The following is a 20,648-nucleotide window of genomic DNA, read 5'->3' as shown; positions in this document are numbered from 1 at the left end:
TTAGCACTGCACTGATGAGGCCCAGAAGGCCGAAACAGTACTGTCTGCAGTTAGATATAGCTCTTTGGCATACAAAGCTTTGCTTTCATGTCCAAATTGAGCACTCTAACTAGGATGAGTCATTGCTCTGCAATTGCGCATGCTCGCTAGTGTACTCTAGTTTGAGCACTCTGGCATGGCTTAGACGATACCACAAAGGTTGGATCGTTTGGGGTGACCATATTGGTTCTCCTCCATCCTAGCATTAGCACTGCACTGATGAGGCCCAGAAGGCCGAAACAGTACTGTCTGCAGTTAGATATAGCTCTTTGGCATACAAAGCTTTGCTTTCATGTCCAAATTGAGCACTCTAACTAGGATGAGTCATTGCTCTGCAATTGCGCATGCTCGCTAGTGTACTCTAGTTTGAGCACTCTGGCATGGCTTAGACGATACCACAAAGGTTGGATCGTTTGGGGTGACCATATTGGTTCTCCTCCATCCTAGCATTAGCACTGCACTGATGAGGCCCAGAAGGCCGAAACAGTACTGTCTGCTATATGTACATATAGCTCATATACATATAGCTCATATAGCTCATATACATATATATATGTGCATGATATTGAATGGAACTTGTACGAAAAAGTGGACAGTGTGGCTATGGGTTCACCACTAGGTCCTCTCCTGGCAAACCCCTTCATCATGACAAAAGCGAGAAATAGCTGGAAATAGAGAACAAGTCGTCTACATTATAGAAACGCTCAGTAGATGATACACTACGTGCAATGCCTAATCCGCAAACAGCCTCAGAATTACTGATGACATTAAACAAGAATCATCCCTCTATTGATTTTACGATGGAACTCGAAGAAAATTGCAGACTTCCCTTTCTCGCAATAGTTATCATCAGGAATGCTATCCTCCTAGACACCATGGTTTACAGAAAACCAATGGACACAGGACTTCTGCTACACTACCAGAGCCACGTTGACGCCAGATACAAACGGTCACTGCTGAACACCACGTTAAGCTGTGCGTTTCAACTCTCTTTTACGCGGAAGTTTTTTAACGAGGAATGTGAACGCCTCAAAGAGATCTACTCCCGACTGCACTATCCAGACAATCCCGTGCAGTCTACCATCCGCCAATTCATTGAATCAAAAGTATCCGAGGATTTACGTACACACGAGTCCTAGGAAAGATAAGAACCAGTCATAATCGTGTTGCCCTTCAAAGATCAGAAATCTGCGAACGAAGTACGTAGACAGCTTGCTGATCTCTGTCGGAAGATCAAAGCAGATATTAGCCTGTTTACACATAGAAAGATAAAGGATGAAATTAAGGTCAGGGATGACAAGCTGCCTCTTGTGATTCAACAATGCGTCGTATACTCACTTGATTATGGCCTGTGAGATGCAGGCTACATCGGCTACACGTGCCGACACCTTCACCAACGACTTGAGGAACACAAAGGATTGGCAATCGGAAACCACCCCAGAGAGCAGCATGATATGAAGCCAGACGACATCGCACAAAGTTCTAGAATCTTAAGAAAGCTTTAGAACAAATTTGATTGTCTCATTTTTGACATGTTTTTCATCAAAGAACTCAAATTAACACTAAAAAGAGTGCGATTTAATTCGCGCCAGGTTCCTTGTTTATTTTATCAGTAGTTCTTATTATTATTCCATTGTTTTACCTCATAGATATTTTTATCCCTTTCTTACATATTTTATCACATTTTAGCGTTTGCCCCATTTTTGCTAATGTGAGCTTTTTCTACGTTTTAATGCTAATTTAGAAACTTTTACTCACTTGAAAATGACCTCAGAAAGGTCGAAAGGTCGTACGCGTGCTGTTTTATCATTAATTTTTATCTCCAAATCGATCTCTAAGAAATTACTTATTAATAAATATGCTTTCTTTATAAGTAATTTCTTATTACTTATTACTTATTACGCACACATAAACATGCACACACACACACACATATATATATATACATGTTGAGTTAGAAAAATACGACTACGATTTCATCTTTACAAGCATATATGTGTGTGTGTGCGCGCGTGTGTGTACATTTATTCATTTATCTAATATTTCCCTTTTTTAAACAAGTTAGCGATATTTGTTCTTATCTTTTTTTTGTCTTTTTACCAATCTCTCTAACCCAGTTAGGCCCGTTGTCAGCATCACCTCCAGTCCAAAACACAGCATATTATGCATTGGTGCCTCCAAGAACTTGACTTGTACAGCGCAGCCCAGAATTGAAGACTCAGTTTATCGCGATAGATGGGTCGATTATATCGTGTGGTACGATCCTCAAGGTAGAGATGTTGGAGCTAAATGCAAACAACCATCAAACGTACATGCTCGTAGAACTAAACTAAGCTGCCCATTGTTGCTTAAAAACCTGACAGTTGACAGTCATGGCTCCTACACATGTCAAGCGGGTAACGGTTACAAAAGGCACTGCACAAGGATTTCACGAACGATCATAGGTATGGAGCCCTATCATTCCTGTATATAACTGCAATCATCATACGTTTTTTAAAGCGACAGTGGGTGTCGTGCACTGGGTTTTGCGGCAGCGGAAAATTAACATTTTTAAGTTGCTTAGTGCTTAAACACGAAACTCCAAATAATACTTGAATATTATTTTCCTTTACCACTATTATCCTATTTCCACTAGCGATATTTATTCCATAATACTTTTTCCCTTTTGACACTACGGTAAGATTGACAGAAATTCCGCAGCACCAAAGTGTTGATATAGGGGCAAATGTAGTTTTCAACTGCACCGCAGAAGGTAGTCCTTTTAAACCAACCATCTTATGGTTCACGAGCCGCGATCTAATTTCTATACAATCCAGTTCAAGTTTGAAGGTCATTGAAAAATCGCTGGACGGAAACAGCATGCAAAGTCAGCTCTTAACTACGAGAGTGACTAACGAAATTTTTGGCCAATATGGACGTGTGGCAGAAAACAGTAATGGTGATTATAAAGCTCTATCTTCGTGGGCGTGGGCTCTTTTAACCACGAGGGATTCAGGTGAGTTTTGCATATGCCCAAGGGTTTATTTCCCACGTCATGTTCAAGTTGAAAACCGATGAAGTCTTTCACTTGACTGCCAACGCATTCCCCTTATGTTAAGGAGACGTTACCGCACCTGTGTGCACGCGACTTACACACGCATGCTTTGCAGATTTTAAGTTAAAATGTCCTTAGCAAGTCATGCAGACCTTTCTTTTTTGACGTGTGCAAGATTCTTAGAGAGGAGTTGAAAGTTTTGAGTTTTCTAGTGAGAATTTGTTTGGCGGTAGTTGGTGTTTACCATGAGTTACCAGGCTGTGTTACCAATAAACGCGTTTGTTTGATTTCCGTTTCGTTTCCGAACATATTTGGCGACCACGATGAGAGCAAGGGTGTGAGCTATTATATTTTTTGAGGTTTCGTTTGCGAGTTAAGTTTTGGAGTTGAGTGCTATGGCTACCGAATCCGAGAATGGCGAAGCTATTAAAGTTTACTGAGAAAAAACCACAAAACTCGACCAACTGGAGTCGACAAACAGAAGCAAAAGGACGTTCTGTTGATAGAGACCAAGAAAAGAAAACGCAAGGCAAAGACAAAATTGACAAAAGTCAGACATAGTTGGAAAAACTATGCTTAAAAGATTCAGAGATAACGGACATGGAAATTGTGATTGTAAAGCTGTGGGCAGCCTTAGATGGCCGCACATGAGATTTTAGAGAAACTGATCGCGTTCTATGTGGAGGTCGAAGAGGAAGCTGCAGAAAAAGAAGCATTTGAAGAGTCTGAAACGATCGAAAGAGATGTACAAAGAATGATCGAAGCGGGTCAAAATGTAATCAAAGTCGGCGCGTCCAAAAGTCACGGCAGCCACGAAGACCGAAACCGATATTTTAAGCCGTTAGCAGTTCCGACGTTCAGTGGTGACAAGAGAAACTTTGAAGATGTTTGGGCCCTTTTACTAGTCTCGTAGACGAGTCAATGGAGCCAGTACATTTGAAAATGGCAAGGTTACGATAAGGACTCACAGGGAGCGCTTTGGAATCCATCTGTGGTCTCGGATTCGCCGCCTCCGAATACAAGGAGGCAAATTAAATATTAATTAAAGACGAAGTATGGAGGCCCAACAAACCCATTGATGATTGACGCAGATATCCCAGAAATAGAAGAAATCAATACAGAGCCCATTAGCAAAGACGAAGTTAGGCAAGGAATTAGATCACTAAAGAACGGAAAAGCAGGCGGCGTCGACAACAAAGTAGCAGAGCTTCTCATAGCAGACCTGGAAATATCCAACCAAAAGCTACGTGGAACAATTCAATTAATAGGCGAAGAAGAACGAGCCCCCTTAAAATGGTTAAAAGGGTTAATCATCAAGCTACCCAAGAAAGGAAACCTAAGGGACTGAACCAACTGGCGAGGTATAACCTTACTCATTATTGGGAACAAAGTCCTAGGCAAACTTCTCGCGGAGCGCATGAAGCCAGGAAGAGATGCGAAACTACGTGAAGAACAAGCCGGGTCTCGCCAGGGACGAAGTACCACCGAAAAGATATTCATATTACGCAACTTTATCGAACAGACACATGAATGGCAAGCTTCACTGATCCTGAACTTCATCGACTACGAGAAAGCATTTCATTCGTTATATAGGGACAGCCTTTGGGATATTATGAAGCTGTATGGAATACCGAGTAATCTCATCAGAATAATCCAACTCCTTTACCAAGATTCCAAATCTGCAGTCCTTTATGGAGGTCAAGTATCCGAATGGTTCCAAGTAAAAACGGGCGTCAAGCAAGGTTTTCTAATGTCAGGCTTCTAATTCCTCTTGCCATCGACTGAATAATGCAAGAGACAACCAATCTAGCAAAGACAGGCAACAGATGGAAATTCACCAGTCAGCTAGAAGACCTAGACTACGCGGATGATATCGCTCTGGTCTCAATCAATCACGGACAGATGCAAAAGAAGCCAGATAAGCTGACAGAAGCAGCTGAGAAAGTGGGACTCAACATTAGCAAATCGAAAACAGCTATGTGAGCTTATAATTTAGATATATATACTTTTTACTCAAATATTGTAACATAAGATATATATTTTTTATCTTGTGAGGAAATAAAGACTACTACAACTACTACTACTACTACTACACGCATACTGAAAATTAATTGCAAGAACGACAACTCGATCAAATTCCAAAGCGGTCAAGACATCCAGGAAACAAACGACCTCACTTATCTTGGAGCATGTGTAAGTGCGGATGGGGGAGCAGATAAGGACATAGAGAGCGGACTTTGTAAGGCCAAGACAGCATTCAGGAAGTTGAGAAAAGTGTGGAGCTCCAAGCAATATAGTAAAAAGACCAAGATTAAGCTATTCAACACCCTCGTGAAACCGGTCCTTTTTTATGGAAGTGAAACATGGAAGACAAATGCTAAAGATTATGAGAAACTTGATTCCTTTCAGTATCAGTGCCTGGAGAGAATTCAAGGTATATTTTGGCCGTACATCATTTCAAAGGACGAATTACCAAAAGAAACCGTATCCGCGCCGATGAGCATAGAAGTCAGCGAAAAGAGGTGGAAGTTTCTTGGACATGTCTTGGAGATGCCGCAAGACCACCACTGCGTAATAGCCCTCAAATAGTCACCAGACGGTAAGAGGAGGTGGGCAGGCCCAAAACAACCTGGAGGCGATGTTTTCATCTTGAAAATGAACATTTTATCCATGAACAGGAACAATATTAAAAACTATCTAACTGCAATCAGATATTAGCTCTTCTAATAGAAACTTAATAAGACACCAGACACGAAAAACCAGCTCAATTTCGTAAGCCACACACGTACGCGTTGCGGGCCTATTCTTTCTCTCGCTGCGGCGAAATGATCGGTAGCCGGTGAAGGTTTTCAAATCACTAAATGACGGGCAGTCTGATATTTTGCTCAGAGTTAAAGAGTCAAAGAAACTCATCCAGTTGAAACGATCACATGTGGCTTAGGAACTGCTTGTAGACTATTTGTAGAGTATTACTAGTTATTAAAAGGAAATGTACAAAAATATCGATCAAATCGCGGCCACGGTCAAAAATGAAATCTACCTCCATTTTCAATTTTTAGGTAACTATTAACAAGTTTTCAATGGTTTCGAGTCTTAGTTTTCAAAGTACCTGGGAATTTCGGAAATATTTGAGAAAATCGATTTCGCGCTCTACATGGCCAAAAATAGCTGTTTGAATTAGCCAAAATAAGCATTCGGAAGAATATCCTCGCGTCTTTGGTGGAATACATAGCATCGAAAATTAATAATCCATGTCAAAAGTAGAAGTATTAGGCACTTTATCGATGCCTGTTTTTTGGTTGTAGGTTATACTGTACTTCTCCCGACGAAAAACACAATCTTTAGTGGCGATTTGACTATAGCCTGAGTAAGCACAGATTTACCGTCTACAGTCGAACCTCGATTATCCGGACCTCGATTATCCGGACCTCGATTATCCGGACCTCGATTATCCGGACCTCGATTATCCGGACTATTCGATTATCCGGACTTTTTTCTCTGGTCCCAATTTTCTCATGAATATTAATTAGTTGTGATCGTGAAAACTCAAAGTCGCAAAAAGCCCGATAATCCTTTCAAAAGACTGTTGAAACAGCGTATCATCCTGTGCGGTTTTCAAAATTCGGACAACATCGAGTCAAATTCACAGCCCGAATTCAGAGAGGATAATATTGCTGAGTCCATGGCCGAGATGTTGGAACATGTACAGCAACTTGACAATGAGGAAATGCCTAATACTCACGATGTGAAAGACTAGCTTAATCAGCTGGAAAACGAGCTCCCGAATTTACCGCAAATGTCTGATGAAGAGATTTTAGCTACCGTTGTCGGAGATTTGACGGAAAGCGAAAGTGTATGTAGCGATGAGGAAGATGAGGGCGAGGACGAGAAACTAGTATCCACGAAAGAGGCAGCACAATGTTTCGAAAAATACTCGACGTGGAACAATATTCCAGTTGATGCTAGGCAGTAAGAGTCCCTTAGCTCTTTTAAGCGCAAGCTTAAGGAGTTTTACTATAACAGACTCTTAAATGTCTTTGATGGCGAAAATCATCGCACTTTTGAAATAATGTGTCCTGAATGTCGTCGGATAAATACCCACTCGGTTTGTAGCTGTTAGTTTCTAGTTATTGTCTTCTTTTTGTGTAAGTGTATTAGATTTAGGGGATAGAGGGGATAGGACGCTTAGTTTTTGAGGGCTGGGTTGGTATTTAAACCTAGTAGGGGACTCATGTCCTATTGTTTATATACTAGTACTTTGTACAGGTCCTTAAATAAATAAATAAATAAATGATAAATAAAACGATATTGACCCTGTGCAATTAATGCAGCTAAGACGAATGATGGATTTCGCAATGCGATCAAGCTAAAAGTCTGAAGCAAACAAACGTGGTTGAACATTTTATACCTTTGTAAATACCTGAACTGAAAGTTTTTATTCAGTGTAAATACATACAGACTGTGTAGATTTCACAATTAAAATGATGTTTTCTTTGCTGTATACTTTTGTTTACATTTCTATCGCATGAATATTCATATTTTCGATTATTCGGACTCTCGATTATCCGGATTATTTACCGAGGTCTCGACGAGTCCGGATAATCGAGGTTCGACTGTAGTTACAAACCGAAATTTCGATATGTGGCCATTCCCCAATCGGGTTCATCTTATGGTTATTGAGTACCCAAGTGCTCTTCTTCCAAGAAATGTAATGATTGGTTCGGCTTTTTTCGAGAGCGCTTTATAAAACGCCATCAAAATCTAAATATTTTCATGAGAATTTATACTAATTAGCATATTGCCGTGTGTTGATAGACTAAGCGTATTCACGGAAAAGCCGAAAACTCTGCTTTTGATTCAATTACTTCGCTAAACTCTGCTGTACACCCGTAACGGATAACTTACCTCATAGAAATATAGCCCAGTTACTGTCCAACTAATGATTTCATTTTCGGAGATTAACGCAAAAGCTCAGTTTCAAAAATAAATACGTGACGGCGTGACGCTTTTTAAAGAAGATCAAGGTTGGAACACGTAACTTTGGAAAAACTGTGAAACGAAATTTTGGAAATCACAAAATACTGCGACTTATTATATGTGTCGTCATTACAACTTCTACCAGGCAGCTGTTAGACGAAGTAGGTAAAAACTAAGGAACTTTTACTTTGATTGGGAAGGGGAGACAGGAGTGGGCTCGGCTATCTGACATTTTGATAGCGAGTTTAATAACAAGAAACGCCTTTAGCACCCTAAACAGCACACGAGTTGCATTTAGTCAACAATGAAAACTGAACTGGAGGGCTCAAAGATGTGACTGGAACATATTTTTCTTTAAATGACAGGTACGTCTGTGGTGTGTTGAGGAGGGGTCTATGACCACACTCCATGAAAAGAATTGAAAATATTCCTCAAGTGTTTCGTTCTGAGCGTTGGGATGGAAGTCCCATTTTTAGGCGATTGCTTATCGCTTACTCTCAGTATCATCCGTATATTATTAGTCTTTAGGAGACAGACTCAGCTGTGGCACTGTAATATAATCTCCAAAAATGCTTTGTTCACTACCAAAAGAAAGAAGTATCTTAAGGGACTTAGAAAGACCAAGACTAGAGCAGAGTTGAAGAAATGCAGCTGCTAGGCTGGTGGGTACTTTAAAGATTTAGACTGATGACACCTACATTTTCTCAAACACTCCTCAATTCGGCTCGGGCATAGGGCTTTTTTAAGTCCCTTAATATCACTGGTGGGGATTTCAAAGTTCAGGCAAATTCTGTCACGCATTAGGAGTAAAGGCAGATGTGCTGTCGTTTTGTTTCTGGTGTGCCAATGTTGTAGCTTTGGATCACTTTCAAACTGCTCCTCCAGTCTAACGGCGTAACCATGTACAGCTTTGTCCAACCAATGGGATGGGCACTAAAGGTAAGCAAATCGTCAAGAGCGCGATTCAACGAGAAGCAGGAGAATCTCAGCGGCCTTAGAGGAGATAACATCCAACCTGCCCATCCCATTAGCCTCGACAACTACAACCTATGTGAGATGATGGAACGAGCCAAGTTGCCGACATTTGTCAAGTCAAGGCAGAATTTGCCTCAACTCTGAAATCCCCACCAGTGATATTAAGGGACGTAAAAAAACCCCATACTTAAGTCGAATTGAAGAGTTTTTGAAGAAATGTAGGTGCCATCAGTCTTAATCTCTGAAGTACCCACCAGTGATATTAGCTGACACATTTCTTAAAAAAAAAAAAAAAAACTCTTTTACTCTGCTCTGGTATTAGTCTTTTTACGTCCCTTAAGATACTTCTTTCTTTTGGTAGTGAACGTAGGACAAAGCATTTTTGGAGTTTATACTACAGTGCCACAGCTGACTCTGTCTCCTAGAGACTAATAGTATATGGATGATACTGAGAGTAAGCGATGAGCAATCGCCTGAAACTAAGACATTAGCCCCAGTGTTCAGAACGAAACACTTGGGAAATGCGGCTTTTATGGACTGTGGTCATAAACCCCTCCTTAACACACCACAGACGTATCTGTCATTTAAAGAAAAATGTATTCTATTCAAAATTTTTGAGCCCGCCAGTTCAGTATTACATGTTGGCTAAATACAGATCGCGCGCTGTTTAAGGTGTTAACGGCATTTCGTCTTATTAAACTCGCTTCCAAATGTCAGATAGCCAAGCCCACTCCCGTCTCCCCTTCCCAATCAAAATCAAAATTCTTTAGTTTTTACCTACTTCATCTAACAGCTTCTTGGTAGAAGTTGTAATAACGACACATATAATTAGTCGTAATATTTTGCGATTTGCAAAAATTTCATTTCACAGTGTTTCCATAGTTCCGTATTGGAATTTTGAGCTTCTTTAAGAAGCGTCACGCCGTCACGCAATACAGTTACAAGTGTTCGCGTTCGACCGAATATTTCTAAAACTGAGCTTTTGCGTTATCCCCGAAAAAGAAATCAGTAGTTGAACAGTAACTGGACTACATTTCTATCAGGTAAGTTATCCGTTACGGGTGTAAAGCAGAGTTTAGCAAAATAATTGAATCAAAAGCAGAGTTTTCGGCTTTTCCGTGAATACGCTTAGTCTAAATTACTGAGGTTTTTCAAACTCGATATACTTCGATGAATTATATGCAAACTCTACAACATCGTTCCTTACCAAATAAGTGAGACTACTACAGCCAAAGATTAGCTTGAGCATTCAAAGTAATGATAGTGAAATGTCGAAATATAGACTGTGCCCCTGTCGTACATACCGCATTTTGTTAAATGATCTCAATATATCGTCTATGGTTGTTTCTCATATGCGGTTATTTGCAACATTGTACTTTTTTTCAGTCGTTGGTGGCTGGAGCGAGTGGAACTCATGGAGTATCTGTACCAAGCCAGTTGGTGGTATACAAACAAGGGAAAGAGAATATACTAATCCAGAACCAGCATTTTGGGGTAAACACTGCGATGGGAACAGAGCACAGCTGAGAGAATGTAGCAACACGTCCAGTTGCCATGAAGGTAACATATAAGATTCTCAGTGCTATGTGATTTCGGTGGAAGGAAAGTCTTTGACAAAAACAAAATAAATGAATACACGAATAGAAATTAAAATAACAATGGATTCGGGGAAAATTCTTGCTTTGAACCTAAATCACACACTATAATTTAGGTAAGTATATAAAAAAGACAAATCATTAAAAGTAAGGATTTCATTATAAGTCAGACATCCTTAATGATTTCATCAAAATTGTACATGTGCAAAACTCACCATGTGCTTTACGAGAGAAAAAAAGATAAAAATTGTTCCATGTACAGAAAGTGTCAATTTACAATTTATTGAAAGCTATAGAGTATGCTCGTTCTAAAATCTCTTCTCCTCTTCTATTCAGTATAGTATTTATCACAACGATGCTTATGAGGCTCCTATTTTTGTTACAAAACTTTTTCATGCCCGTTTAACTCAACCTCGATGGCGTCATCATTTCTGATCACTGAGAAACGAGTTTTCCCCAAATTTGAAATACTTAGATGCCTCCTATGGCATACAAGGAGAAGTCTAAGGACATGAATTCATAATCAGCTGGATAATTTTAATCGGTAAACATCATTATCTTTGTAAATAGAATAAGAAAAATTGTAAATTTTGAGCTCGGCATAGAAACAGAGAGAGCTGTTTTTCGTCTTGTCTCGAGAGTAGGACAAAGAAAAATTTTGAGTCCCCTTTTGGATTGAAATCTGAGACCTACGGACTCCGCGCTCTGATGCTCTATTACTAGCCACAGGTGAGCAAGGCCCAATGTGAAGTCTATGTAAAACACGCGTCCTGCTGGCTGCTCGGGCGTCTGTTATTATTTTGATTTTTTCGGTCATTATTATCGATGTTATTTCATTACCATAAGACAATTAGCGCTGCAAAAATAAAATAAACTAAATATCTAAATTTATTTTTGTTTAATTTTTTGAAGCATTTCCGCTGCGTTTTAACACAGAGAAGAACCCGTTTGTCGGAATGGAAATATACACGAACAGCAGCTGGCAAAAGCTTTGTACCAGTCAATGGGATGAAGCTGATTTAAATTTAACCTGCATGGCCACGGGCTACTATAACAACGGTGTTTATGCCAACGACACATGGTATGCAGAAAGAGGCAACGCCTCGAAGAAATCCATCTACCACAACTGCACCACTCCAACTACATGTCAAAAAAACCTGGCAAAGAAACACCAATTTTGCAAAGGTAAGAATGAATTGTACACATGTAATATTTTCGTGATCCCATTTTCCGAATTCGGTAACATGATAAACTTCAAGTACATTGACAGAGAGGTAAAGTGCCTGAAAAAATTAGTTTTTCGTCCCCGAGGATTGCTCAGATACACGAGAGGTATAAAAATTGAAAATTTTACCACAACTGCCAATAATTTTGCAATCTGATCAACCAATGTGTTGCGGACTCCCTCGACTGCGTCTCTTGAGTCCTCACACCACTGTCAATTAGTTAAATTTAACCGTTCTTTAAAGTTCTAGTTAGATTCTTAAAGGATAACTATTGAATAACTGCTGAAACAAGAACTTGGGCTATCATGCATTTAGGGCTCATAAACGTTACAGTTCTCAAAGGAAGAGTCAGATTAATCCTTTCAAACCCTTCATTTCAGTTCCCCAAAAAATTTGCTTTCCCTTTCCTTTCCCATTTTTCTCTTTTGGGTGAAATAAAAAATTTCTAAATTTCTGGACTGCACTTACACCTATCAAAACGTCACGTCCTTGATAATAGAAGACTAATGCTTAAGAGTTTATAGTTCATCATTATGAATTTCCTTACTACACTCTCAAGTTTTAGCGTTTTTACGAAGGTTACAAAAGCATGCTTTTAAAAGTTTTAAAATAATGCAAAAAAAAAGAATTAGAACCGGTTTGCTTTCAAGTTAGTGCGCTGATGAACCTTACAAGGAGAAACACACACTAGTGCTTTGCAAAAGGGTATCGTTCACCATATGTATCGCTTCAAGGAGACTAAACAATATCCAATCTAAAAGTCTTGATCCACACTGGTAAACAAATGAAAACTGCAACGTCGTAACTATTATTTTCCGAACCAATGAAACTTGTAGCCTGACGGAAATTACAATTTAAAACATTGAAAATTTAGAAAACACGATCACAAAATTAGCATTAACTACTAATTCACTTCTGATTTATGGCCATTCGTAATGTTGTAGGAGTTTCTCATTCCCATAATTAGTGGATACCATCCTAATTTGTAATTTTTTTTTTGGGAATTTCCTTAGTTCCTGTTCGCTTGAATGGTGCAAATATGGAGTATGGAGGAAGAGTGGAAGTATTTTACAAGGGTAAATGGACAAAGATCTACAGGAAAGGATGGGATTTAGACGATGTCAAAGTTATTTGTCGTCAACTTGGCTTTGAGGAGGCTTTGGCGAAATTCATTGGTTCAGACCTAAAGGATGAGGGAATTCCTTTTGCAATGTCAGATGTCTCTTGCAATGGAGATGAGCCAGAACTCGCATCTTGTGCTCGTATTGAAGGAAAGGTTAATATCCCGCCTCGATATTTATCATATGTCAAGGGTTCTCAGGCGTTGTGTCAACCAAGTAAGTAGTTCATTCTAAAGCTCGAATCATGATTCTGTCATCCTGTTTTGTCTCTCTTCCACCCTGAAAAGTTTCAGAATAAAGGAAAATCAGATAAAAATTCGGATCTATAGATCACCTCTTTTCTAAAGAGTGCCTGCTGAAGTACGGTTTGCGAAAAAGCATATTTTTTTTTCGCAGATTTTAAACTTAAGATAAAGATATGACTCAAACAGGGGATAACATGACTTGGTTTAGGGTAAAATGACTACGCTTAGTGGTGATTTTACTTGGTCTAAGATAAATGATTCAAGGGACTTAAGCTAGGGCTCAAATGACTTTTACAGGGGTATCAATGGCTGTTTTATGAATTTCATTATTTTGTAAGGGGTTACCTTGGCCTTAGAGAGGCTTCACGACTTTTAAATTTGGGTGTAACATAAATTGACAACGATTGACATGACTTTGTGTGAAGTTATATAAGTTGGTCTAATATAATGTACAGAGAATCTAAAAGTCTGTCAATTTAACCATTGGTATTGGTAGATATATTCGTCTTTTCATTCTCTACCTGTAATGTTATTTAAGATGAGATTATTTTTTTTATAACATCCTCTAACTGAACTATTTTTTGCAGAGAACAAAAAACTGTTGAAAAAAGAAGAAATCTATTTTGATATTGGCACCAAGGAAACGCTTCAATGCTCAGTAAAGAATGAAACCAGTTATGCAAGATGGACCATTGCTGGTAAAAAGCTGAAGAATAAAACAGAAAACTCTGCGTCTCAAAGAATCAGGATTACAGAAACTGGTGAACTGATCATTGGCAAGGTGCAGTTGTCTGATGCAGGACTATACGAATGCTACAGATTGGAATATGTTCGATATTACATTGTCTACATTAATGGTAAGAAAACATCTTTTCAGCTTGCAGAGATACAGTTATATGCTAAAAATGCTGGATAATGACGGGTAAGATCAGTATACTACTGACCTTTTAATAGTACTTGTGGTGTCCTGTGGACATCCGGGACTATATACAGTGGTCAGGTGACCGAGAGAGTGTGCGTGTATGTGAGAAAGAGCGGGAGTTCGAAGGGTGACCATGTGCTGTTCGAGTTATTGACCTTAGTGGCTTCTAGGAATATTACAGTACTGCTATGATGTTGCTGATTCTTATCACTTATATTGACAGCAAGATTTACTAAGGACACGCTAAAAAAACAAAATTTGACTGCGGGAAAACCTGATACTATAAGGTGCAGTGCCGAGGGAGAACCAAGCCCAGAGATATCTTGGAGTAAAAAAGGAGGAAAGTCCTTAAGCCAAGGACGATTCACTAAATTATCCAATGGCAACCTAAATATTAGCCTTGTACAGCCTGAAGATAGTGGGACATTCATTTGTACAATGAGACAAACTAAAGGACCAAAGAGGGTCACCAGCATTGAGAAAAACATAATTGTGACAGTTATGGGTGAGTAACCAAGAAGGGTAATGTAAAGAACGTCAGGCATTTATATCAGTTCCTAAAAAGTGATTGTTACTTAACCAAATCAAGTTTAAAGTATTTTCGCAGTCCATATCTGCAGCCATGCGAGGTGAAACCATATCATAATATATTGTTGACTTTAATTGTTTGAAAAAGGTATCGTGTTTAAATAGTTATAGTTGTTATTCCGTAAGCCGATCGTTGTAACGCAAAGCAGTGCCTTTCGATGAGATTTATAGTTTCTTTATAAGCTGGTCATGTGCGAAAAACGGCTTCGGCTGATTAAACGGTGCGTTTTCTTTCTCTATTAAGTATAATCGTTTTTCTAACGATGCAATTACTTCGGATGTGGATCGCGACGCGTTGACTGAATGCTGCGCGTTAGTGTCACTTGAAACTACGACAATGGCGAGGGATTTGTTTGTTTTGCCTCCTCGATTAGCCGAACGGAAGGCGTTTGGTTGTAAAAATACTGTAAGACGCTATCGACGCTCTCCCAATCAAAGATGGTTAACGTATCAACTACATAGTGCTTCCGGATCCTTGGCTTGTAGGATAATGACGTTATCGCTTCTTTCCAAACTCCCTATGTACTGTAAAGGTTAGCAGTTATTGTGGAAACCGGACTCCCAGTCGCTGTGCCTTCTATCTGCTCATAAATTGGTCCGTTGAAATGGAAGACTACTATTAACAGATCTTCAGGCCAAATTGAAGAGGTCTGCGATCTGAAAACGAACAAACAAACAAACAAAACGACACTATAATTATAATAAGGTGCTAATGTTATCATGTAACGTTCTAGTACTTCCGGCAAGGCTGTTGGTATTTTAGGTAATTTGGTTATATTAACTAAATTGAAATTGTAAATTAGCTACCGTAAAGAGTTAAAAAGCCTACGTTCCGACCGTTAGCCTTTTATTAGAGCGAAGAGGAGAATTGTGGGTTGTGCGCGCGTTTATATGCAGATAGTGGAGTTACGCTATTGCTGGGAACATCGTGACGAGAAAAACACGAATGAATAAGTAGAATGAAAAGGTTTCGTTGATACTTATGGGATTAAGAGTGCCGTTTTGAAATATTAACTTTAAGTTCAAGAGTTTTGCAGCTTTCCTAGCTATCTAAATGTAAAAAGAGATTGGAGACTGCCATACATACACACGCACATACATACATACATATGTTAATTGACCACTCCCAATGGGGGCTTTTCAGGACCAATTCCCACCCAGCAACCACCCCAGGGGAGGAAATCCATCACACAGTAATCTCGTGCATGGGAAATTAACGCCTCTTACCCCTAATCCTGCAGGAGACGGGACCTCCATTTATTCGTCCCTATCCGAGAAGACTAAAGTATCTAACCATTTCTTGATATAGAAAGGTAGCATATTCTTCTCACTTGTTTTTAAGACCTTGAGTGTTGGTCCGGCCGGGGTTCGAACCCTCGATCTCCTGCACAACAGTCCAGCTCTCTATCCATTGAGCTAACTGGGAGGCAGTTATTTGCTCCTTAGAATGATTAGGTAGATTAAAATGTCTATCGACTGGTTTTAATGAGCCCTTTTCATTGCTTTCTACCTTGCGAAGATGTTCTCGGAATCGGTCACTTAGACATCTTCCTGTTTCGCCGATGTGTATCTTTTTGCAATAAGTGCAAGTTATGCAATAGATGACATGAGAAGACGTGCACGTGAAGTAATAAGTAATCCTACTGACTCATTTGGGTCCCAATGTTTTCTCAGCGTTGGGAATGAAAGGAGAAGTTTTGCTACGTGCGCGAGCGTATTTAAAAGTTCTAGGTTGGTCATTAGTTTGAAAAGAACTTCTGACCAAAAAGTTGCTCATCTTTTTGTCACGTTTGAATGACAATACTGGAGGTTTCAAAAAGATAGTGCCAATCTTTGGATCATTTTGAGGTCATTTATAGTTATTTTAGAATAATGAATTTAACTGAGTGGTTGCGCGGGTGAATGAAATGCGGTCGGAATTTTCCTCCTGTGACGGTTGTAGTGCCGATTGTTGATCAATAATTTGGGCGCGGTGGTGACCGGCTTGAAGGACAGAAACAGGGTAACCACGTTTTTCGAAAAAGTGGCACGTTGCCTCTAAATTTTCTAAAACTGTCCAAAAATATCATAGTCATCACTACATAAAAGATGAAGCCCCAGTCACTGAGAAAAGGAAATGGAATTCTTGACATGAGATGGATGCGAAGATGAATACAACAAGCAACTATGAAAATATGTAAGTCTGTACCCAAAAGAGGGGTTTAACCAATTTATATTTATTTTGCCTTGTAACTCCTGACTCGGTCCAAGGCCGTCTGTGAGAGTGAAGATAAAATTTGCACAAAAAAAGGCCAGAAACAGTAGTATAAAATCTCAATGAGAAATGTTAACATGAGAATAGTGTAATGCTATGTGCTTAGTAATGTCACCGTTTTCTGTTTTTGTATTTGTTTCCGTTTTTTCCACTTAGTTCTACCAAAAGTGAATATATCTGGAGCAAGAAGTCTCATCATAGAGGGAAACAGTGTGAACTTGACGTGTGAAATTGTTGCTGGTCGGCCTGAGCCTGAGATAACCTGGCTCAAGAATAACACTTTGCTGAGAAAGAGTCGGTCTCTCCTTTTCCCTAAAATAAAAAAGAGCGACGAAGGGCAGTACACTTGTAGAGCAAAGAATGAAGCTGGCAAGGATACCAAACACGTTAACATTTCTGTTAAGGGTGTGTTTGTTTATCTCATAGTTATAATTCAGATCAGTCTTGCATTTGGTTTGTACATTGGGTGAAAATTACTGTTCAGTAGGCCGAACTCTAAATCAAGAGGTCTGAGTCTGAGCTTCAGGGTCATTGTGTAAGTAAGTGACACATTGGTTTGTGAAGGAAGGCACATAAACAGTATAAACTGCTGAACTAATGGCTCTGTACCCTAAACATCCTCTAAAAACAGTTAAGAATAGTTTTAAAACAGGGAGAACTAAAGGAACTAATGGAGTCCTTCTTACGCATTTCTAAAGGGATTCCATTCGAGCCCACGAACATGAAAAGTTCTACCTTCTACCGTTTCTCTGTTGTACCGAGGGCACATTAAACTGTAGTTCCCATAATGACTAATCCTACTGTGCGATTCAGAATTTCTGGGAATTACCTGCGTTATGTAACTTGGTCAGTCGGTATCTCTAATGCATGTGGTGTTGTTGGTTGAAGTAAAAATACTAAGTACAAATGGATATTAGGAAAACCATCAGGAATACTTAAAATCTAACGTTTCACCTAATAACTGCAATGGACTCATCTGTTAGGACCAGTTCCATAATAAGTGTTTTTTCAGACTGTTTGATCTTATATCTTTTCCTACGGGATTGTGTCAGAGCTCAGTTAGTCATATGGCCTGGCCTAGGTGGTTTTTGGAAGCATTGCATGATTTAATCAAAGCCTGTTTAAACTTCATCTTCCTTTCTATTCATTTATTTGAAGGGGGGAAGAAAGGGGAAAAGGGAGGAGGAGGGAGGGGGAAGGGGGAACAGGGGGGGAGGGTGAGGGGAAGGAAAGGGGAAGGGGAGGGGTATTGAGGTGGGGGCTTTGAATCTGTAATTATGATATTTACAATCTCTGTATTTTCCATTCGCTTTGCAGTTCCACCCCGTATAAAGCTTGAGTTCAAGAATGTTAACATTGCGCTTCACTCCACGTTTATTGAAAATTGTTACTGGCGTGGTGATCCAGAAGTACATGTCAACTGGACTAAGGATGGAGTGCTTCTTAGTACCAACAACACCTTGGTCATTAGACGTGCGACCTTTACAGATAAGGGAAATTATGAATGCACTGCTCAAAATGATTATGGCAAAGCTAACACCTCCTTCTGGATCGATGTTACCGGTAAATTTTCGTACTGTAGTCTGTCATGTATTGAACTTGTAACTCAAGAAAGTGTTATTTTTTGTAGTTTAAGCCAGAATAAAAGGACACTTCCACTTTTCATCCATATCCTTTACATATACCAATGACTAAAGAATAATGATCTCGTTACTGAAGTTGGAGAGAAATTAATACACAATTGAATGAGACAAAGAGTGAACTTTCTATCAGAGAGGCTTTGGAAGAGGACGGCCTTGGTAAATATTCTTGTGAAGGACGTAACAAGGTTGGGTTTGTGGCCCGCTCCTTTGTAAACATAACTGTCAAAGGTAACCTGGCGTTACTGTTGTGTCTAACACCTCAGGAATCAAGTAACCTGATCATTCTCATAGGAGAAAACTTCTGCTTCTTATGTTCTCCCCAAAGTTTGCTATCGGTTTTTGTTTTCTTGGAAAATATAATTTTTTTAATTAAAAAGGGATTAGAAACAGTGGCAGAACCTTATACATGTATATAACTACATACTACACTCATTCACGTGGAGGGTCACAGGAAAATAACCTTGGATCTGGCTATAAATCTGCACAAAGAAAAAGTAGTGACTTCGCTTTTAAGAACAGGCGTCAATCTCGGGTTAAAATAATGCACAACAGGGATGCCCAAAGCCATTCTGGACGGTAACATGACTGTTATTACAGGCACTATCGTTGAGATTGATCTAATGACCACATTTATTTGACACAATTAGCGGAGCAAGTTCCAAGAGGCATTCAAGGTTCCCATTCTTTGTGGTATTACATTGGTGGATTAGTGGCGGTGGTGATTGTCAGTTCGCTAATTGCCTGCTTTTTCTGCAAGCGTCGAAGGACAGGTGAAGCTCAGTTGTTTTGTTTTATTTTAGCCACCTTTGATTAGAGTAACAGAAGCTAGCTAATGCTTACATATATTTTTTTTTTGTTTATGTCACCCCACACTTAAACTGTTTCCTCGATCTCACCCTTTCAAGTCGAAAAAACAATGACGACCAAGCGAAACTGCAATTTGTCAATTATTATTGTAATAATAAGAATAATTTTTGCAGTATTCTTATTAACATCGTTATTATTGTCATCATTATCGATATTGTTATGATTAATGTCGGTATTTTGAGAACATTTGTCAATTCAGCTGATATTTGGTGCACATTGAAATCATGCTGCCATAGTATAACAGTTTTATGAGAATACTTGATTAAATACATTGATTAAATACAATTACACTTGATTAAATACAAAGTTTTTCCTTCTTTGTCTCCTCTCAATTTTTTTCGATTTAAATTGCAGCTATGGCTCTGTAAGTCAACTACATTACCTTTTGTTCATCAAATTTTTACTCATGCTTTAATCCTTTCCATGCTATATCCATATTTGTTAGTCACCAACATCACTACTTCTTTTTCGTTTTTTCGTGAAGCATTGTTTTCAGTTTGTCCAAAAAATTTAAATTTATTTCTGACCCCCCCCCCCCTCGTGACTTACGACCTTACATGATGACCATAATGATGACCTTACATGATGACCTTTTATTATGATAATAATTATGCCGGCATATTTAACATTCATGAATTGCTGATAGAATCAACCTAACTCGTTCGTTTGTTAATTTTTTTCTTTCTTGTCTTACAAGTCTCTTTGAATTCTACCTGTTTGTATCCCAAAATTTTAATGTTTTTAAAATTTGAATTTAAAGTGTAATTTTCCGATTTTGAAACCAACTGAAAAAGTCTCCGTAATTCATTTTAACAGACAACGTGGTAGTTTTTTTTACTCAATCCGATCTGAGGAGTGTACTTGCATAATGAATAGTTACAAGCGTGTTTTGTGATAGGTCAGGTGCCTAGTTTAGCGATAACTTTGTCTCCTCATCATCCGCAAGGGCAATTATCTAGGTAAAAGTCGGGAAAATCAATAAAATCATACTAGCAAACTAATAACTTTTTTTTTGCTTTTCAAAAGCAAATAGTTATTTTTATCACAGTTCTTTGTTTTAACTCCAAAAGTATGTAACGTTTCCAATTTTCAGTCCTGATCAAGAGAAGGCAATTCAAAGAGCAGGCAATTCAGATGGAGCCATTGATTGTGGAGGTAAATG

The 20,648-nt window shown here is 39.0% G+C and overlaps 1 protein-coding gene and 1 pseudogene across 1 annotated transcript in view; both read left to right on the top strand.

The window, feature by feature from the left end:
- Positions 1-743: 743 nt before the first annotated feature.
- On the top strand, positions 744-1,728 carry LOC148731371 (uncharacterized; annotated as a pseudogene).
- An 8,363-nt stretch (positions 1,729-10,091) lies between these two features.
- LOC148731370 (fibroblast growth factor receptor 3-like) overlaps positions 10,092-20,648 on the top strand; it is a 20,215-nt gene continuing 9,658 nt past the window's right edge. The window contains exons 1-9 of the mRNA XM_088761204.1: positions 10,092-10,585; positions 11,533-11,805; positions 12,860-13,183; positions 13,800-14,069; positions 14,358-14,639; positions 17,133-17,381; positions 18,294-18,539; positions 19,267-19,389; positions 20,580-20,648. The exon at positions 20,580-20,648 is cut by the window's right edge and continues 138 nt beyond it. Coding sequence (XP_088617330.1) covers positions 10,294-10,585; positions 11,533-11,805; positions 12,860-13,183; positions 13,800-14,069; positions 14,358-14,639; positions 17,133-17,381; positions 18,294-18,539; positions 19,267-19,389; positions 20,580-20,648 — 2,128 coding nt within the window. The 5' untranslated portion in view covers positions 10,092-10,293. The remainder of the gene's footprint in view (positions 10,586-11,532; positions 11,806-12,859; positions 13,184-13,799; positions 14,070-14,357; positions 14,640-17,132; positions 17,382-18,293; positions 18,540-19,266; positions 19,390-20,579) is intronic.

Source organism: Stylophora pistillata, chromosome 5 (assembly GCF_964205215.1).
Source record: "Stylophora pistillata chromosome 5, jaStyPist1.2, whole genome shotgun sequence".
NCBI lineage: Eukaryota > Metazoa > Cnidaria > Anthozoa > Scleractinia > Pocilloporidae > Stylophora > Stylophora pistillata.
The sequence above is the reverse complement of the archived record's forward strand: the minus strand, read 5'-3'. Positions and strand labels throughout refer to the sequence as shown.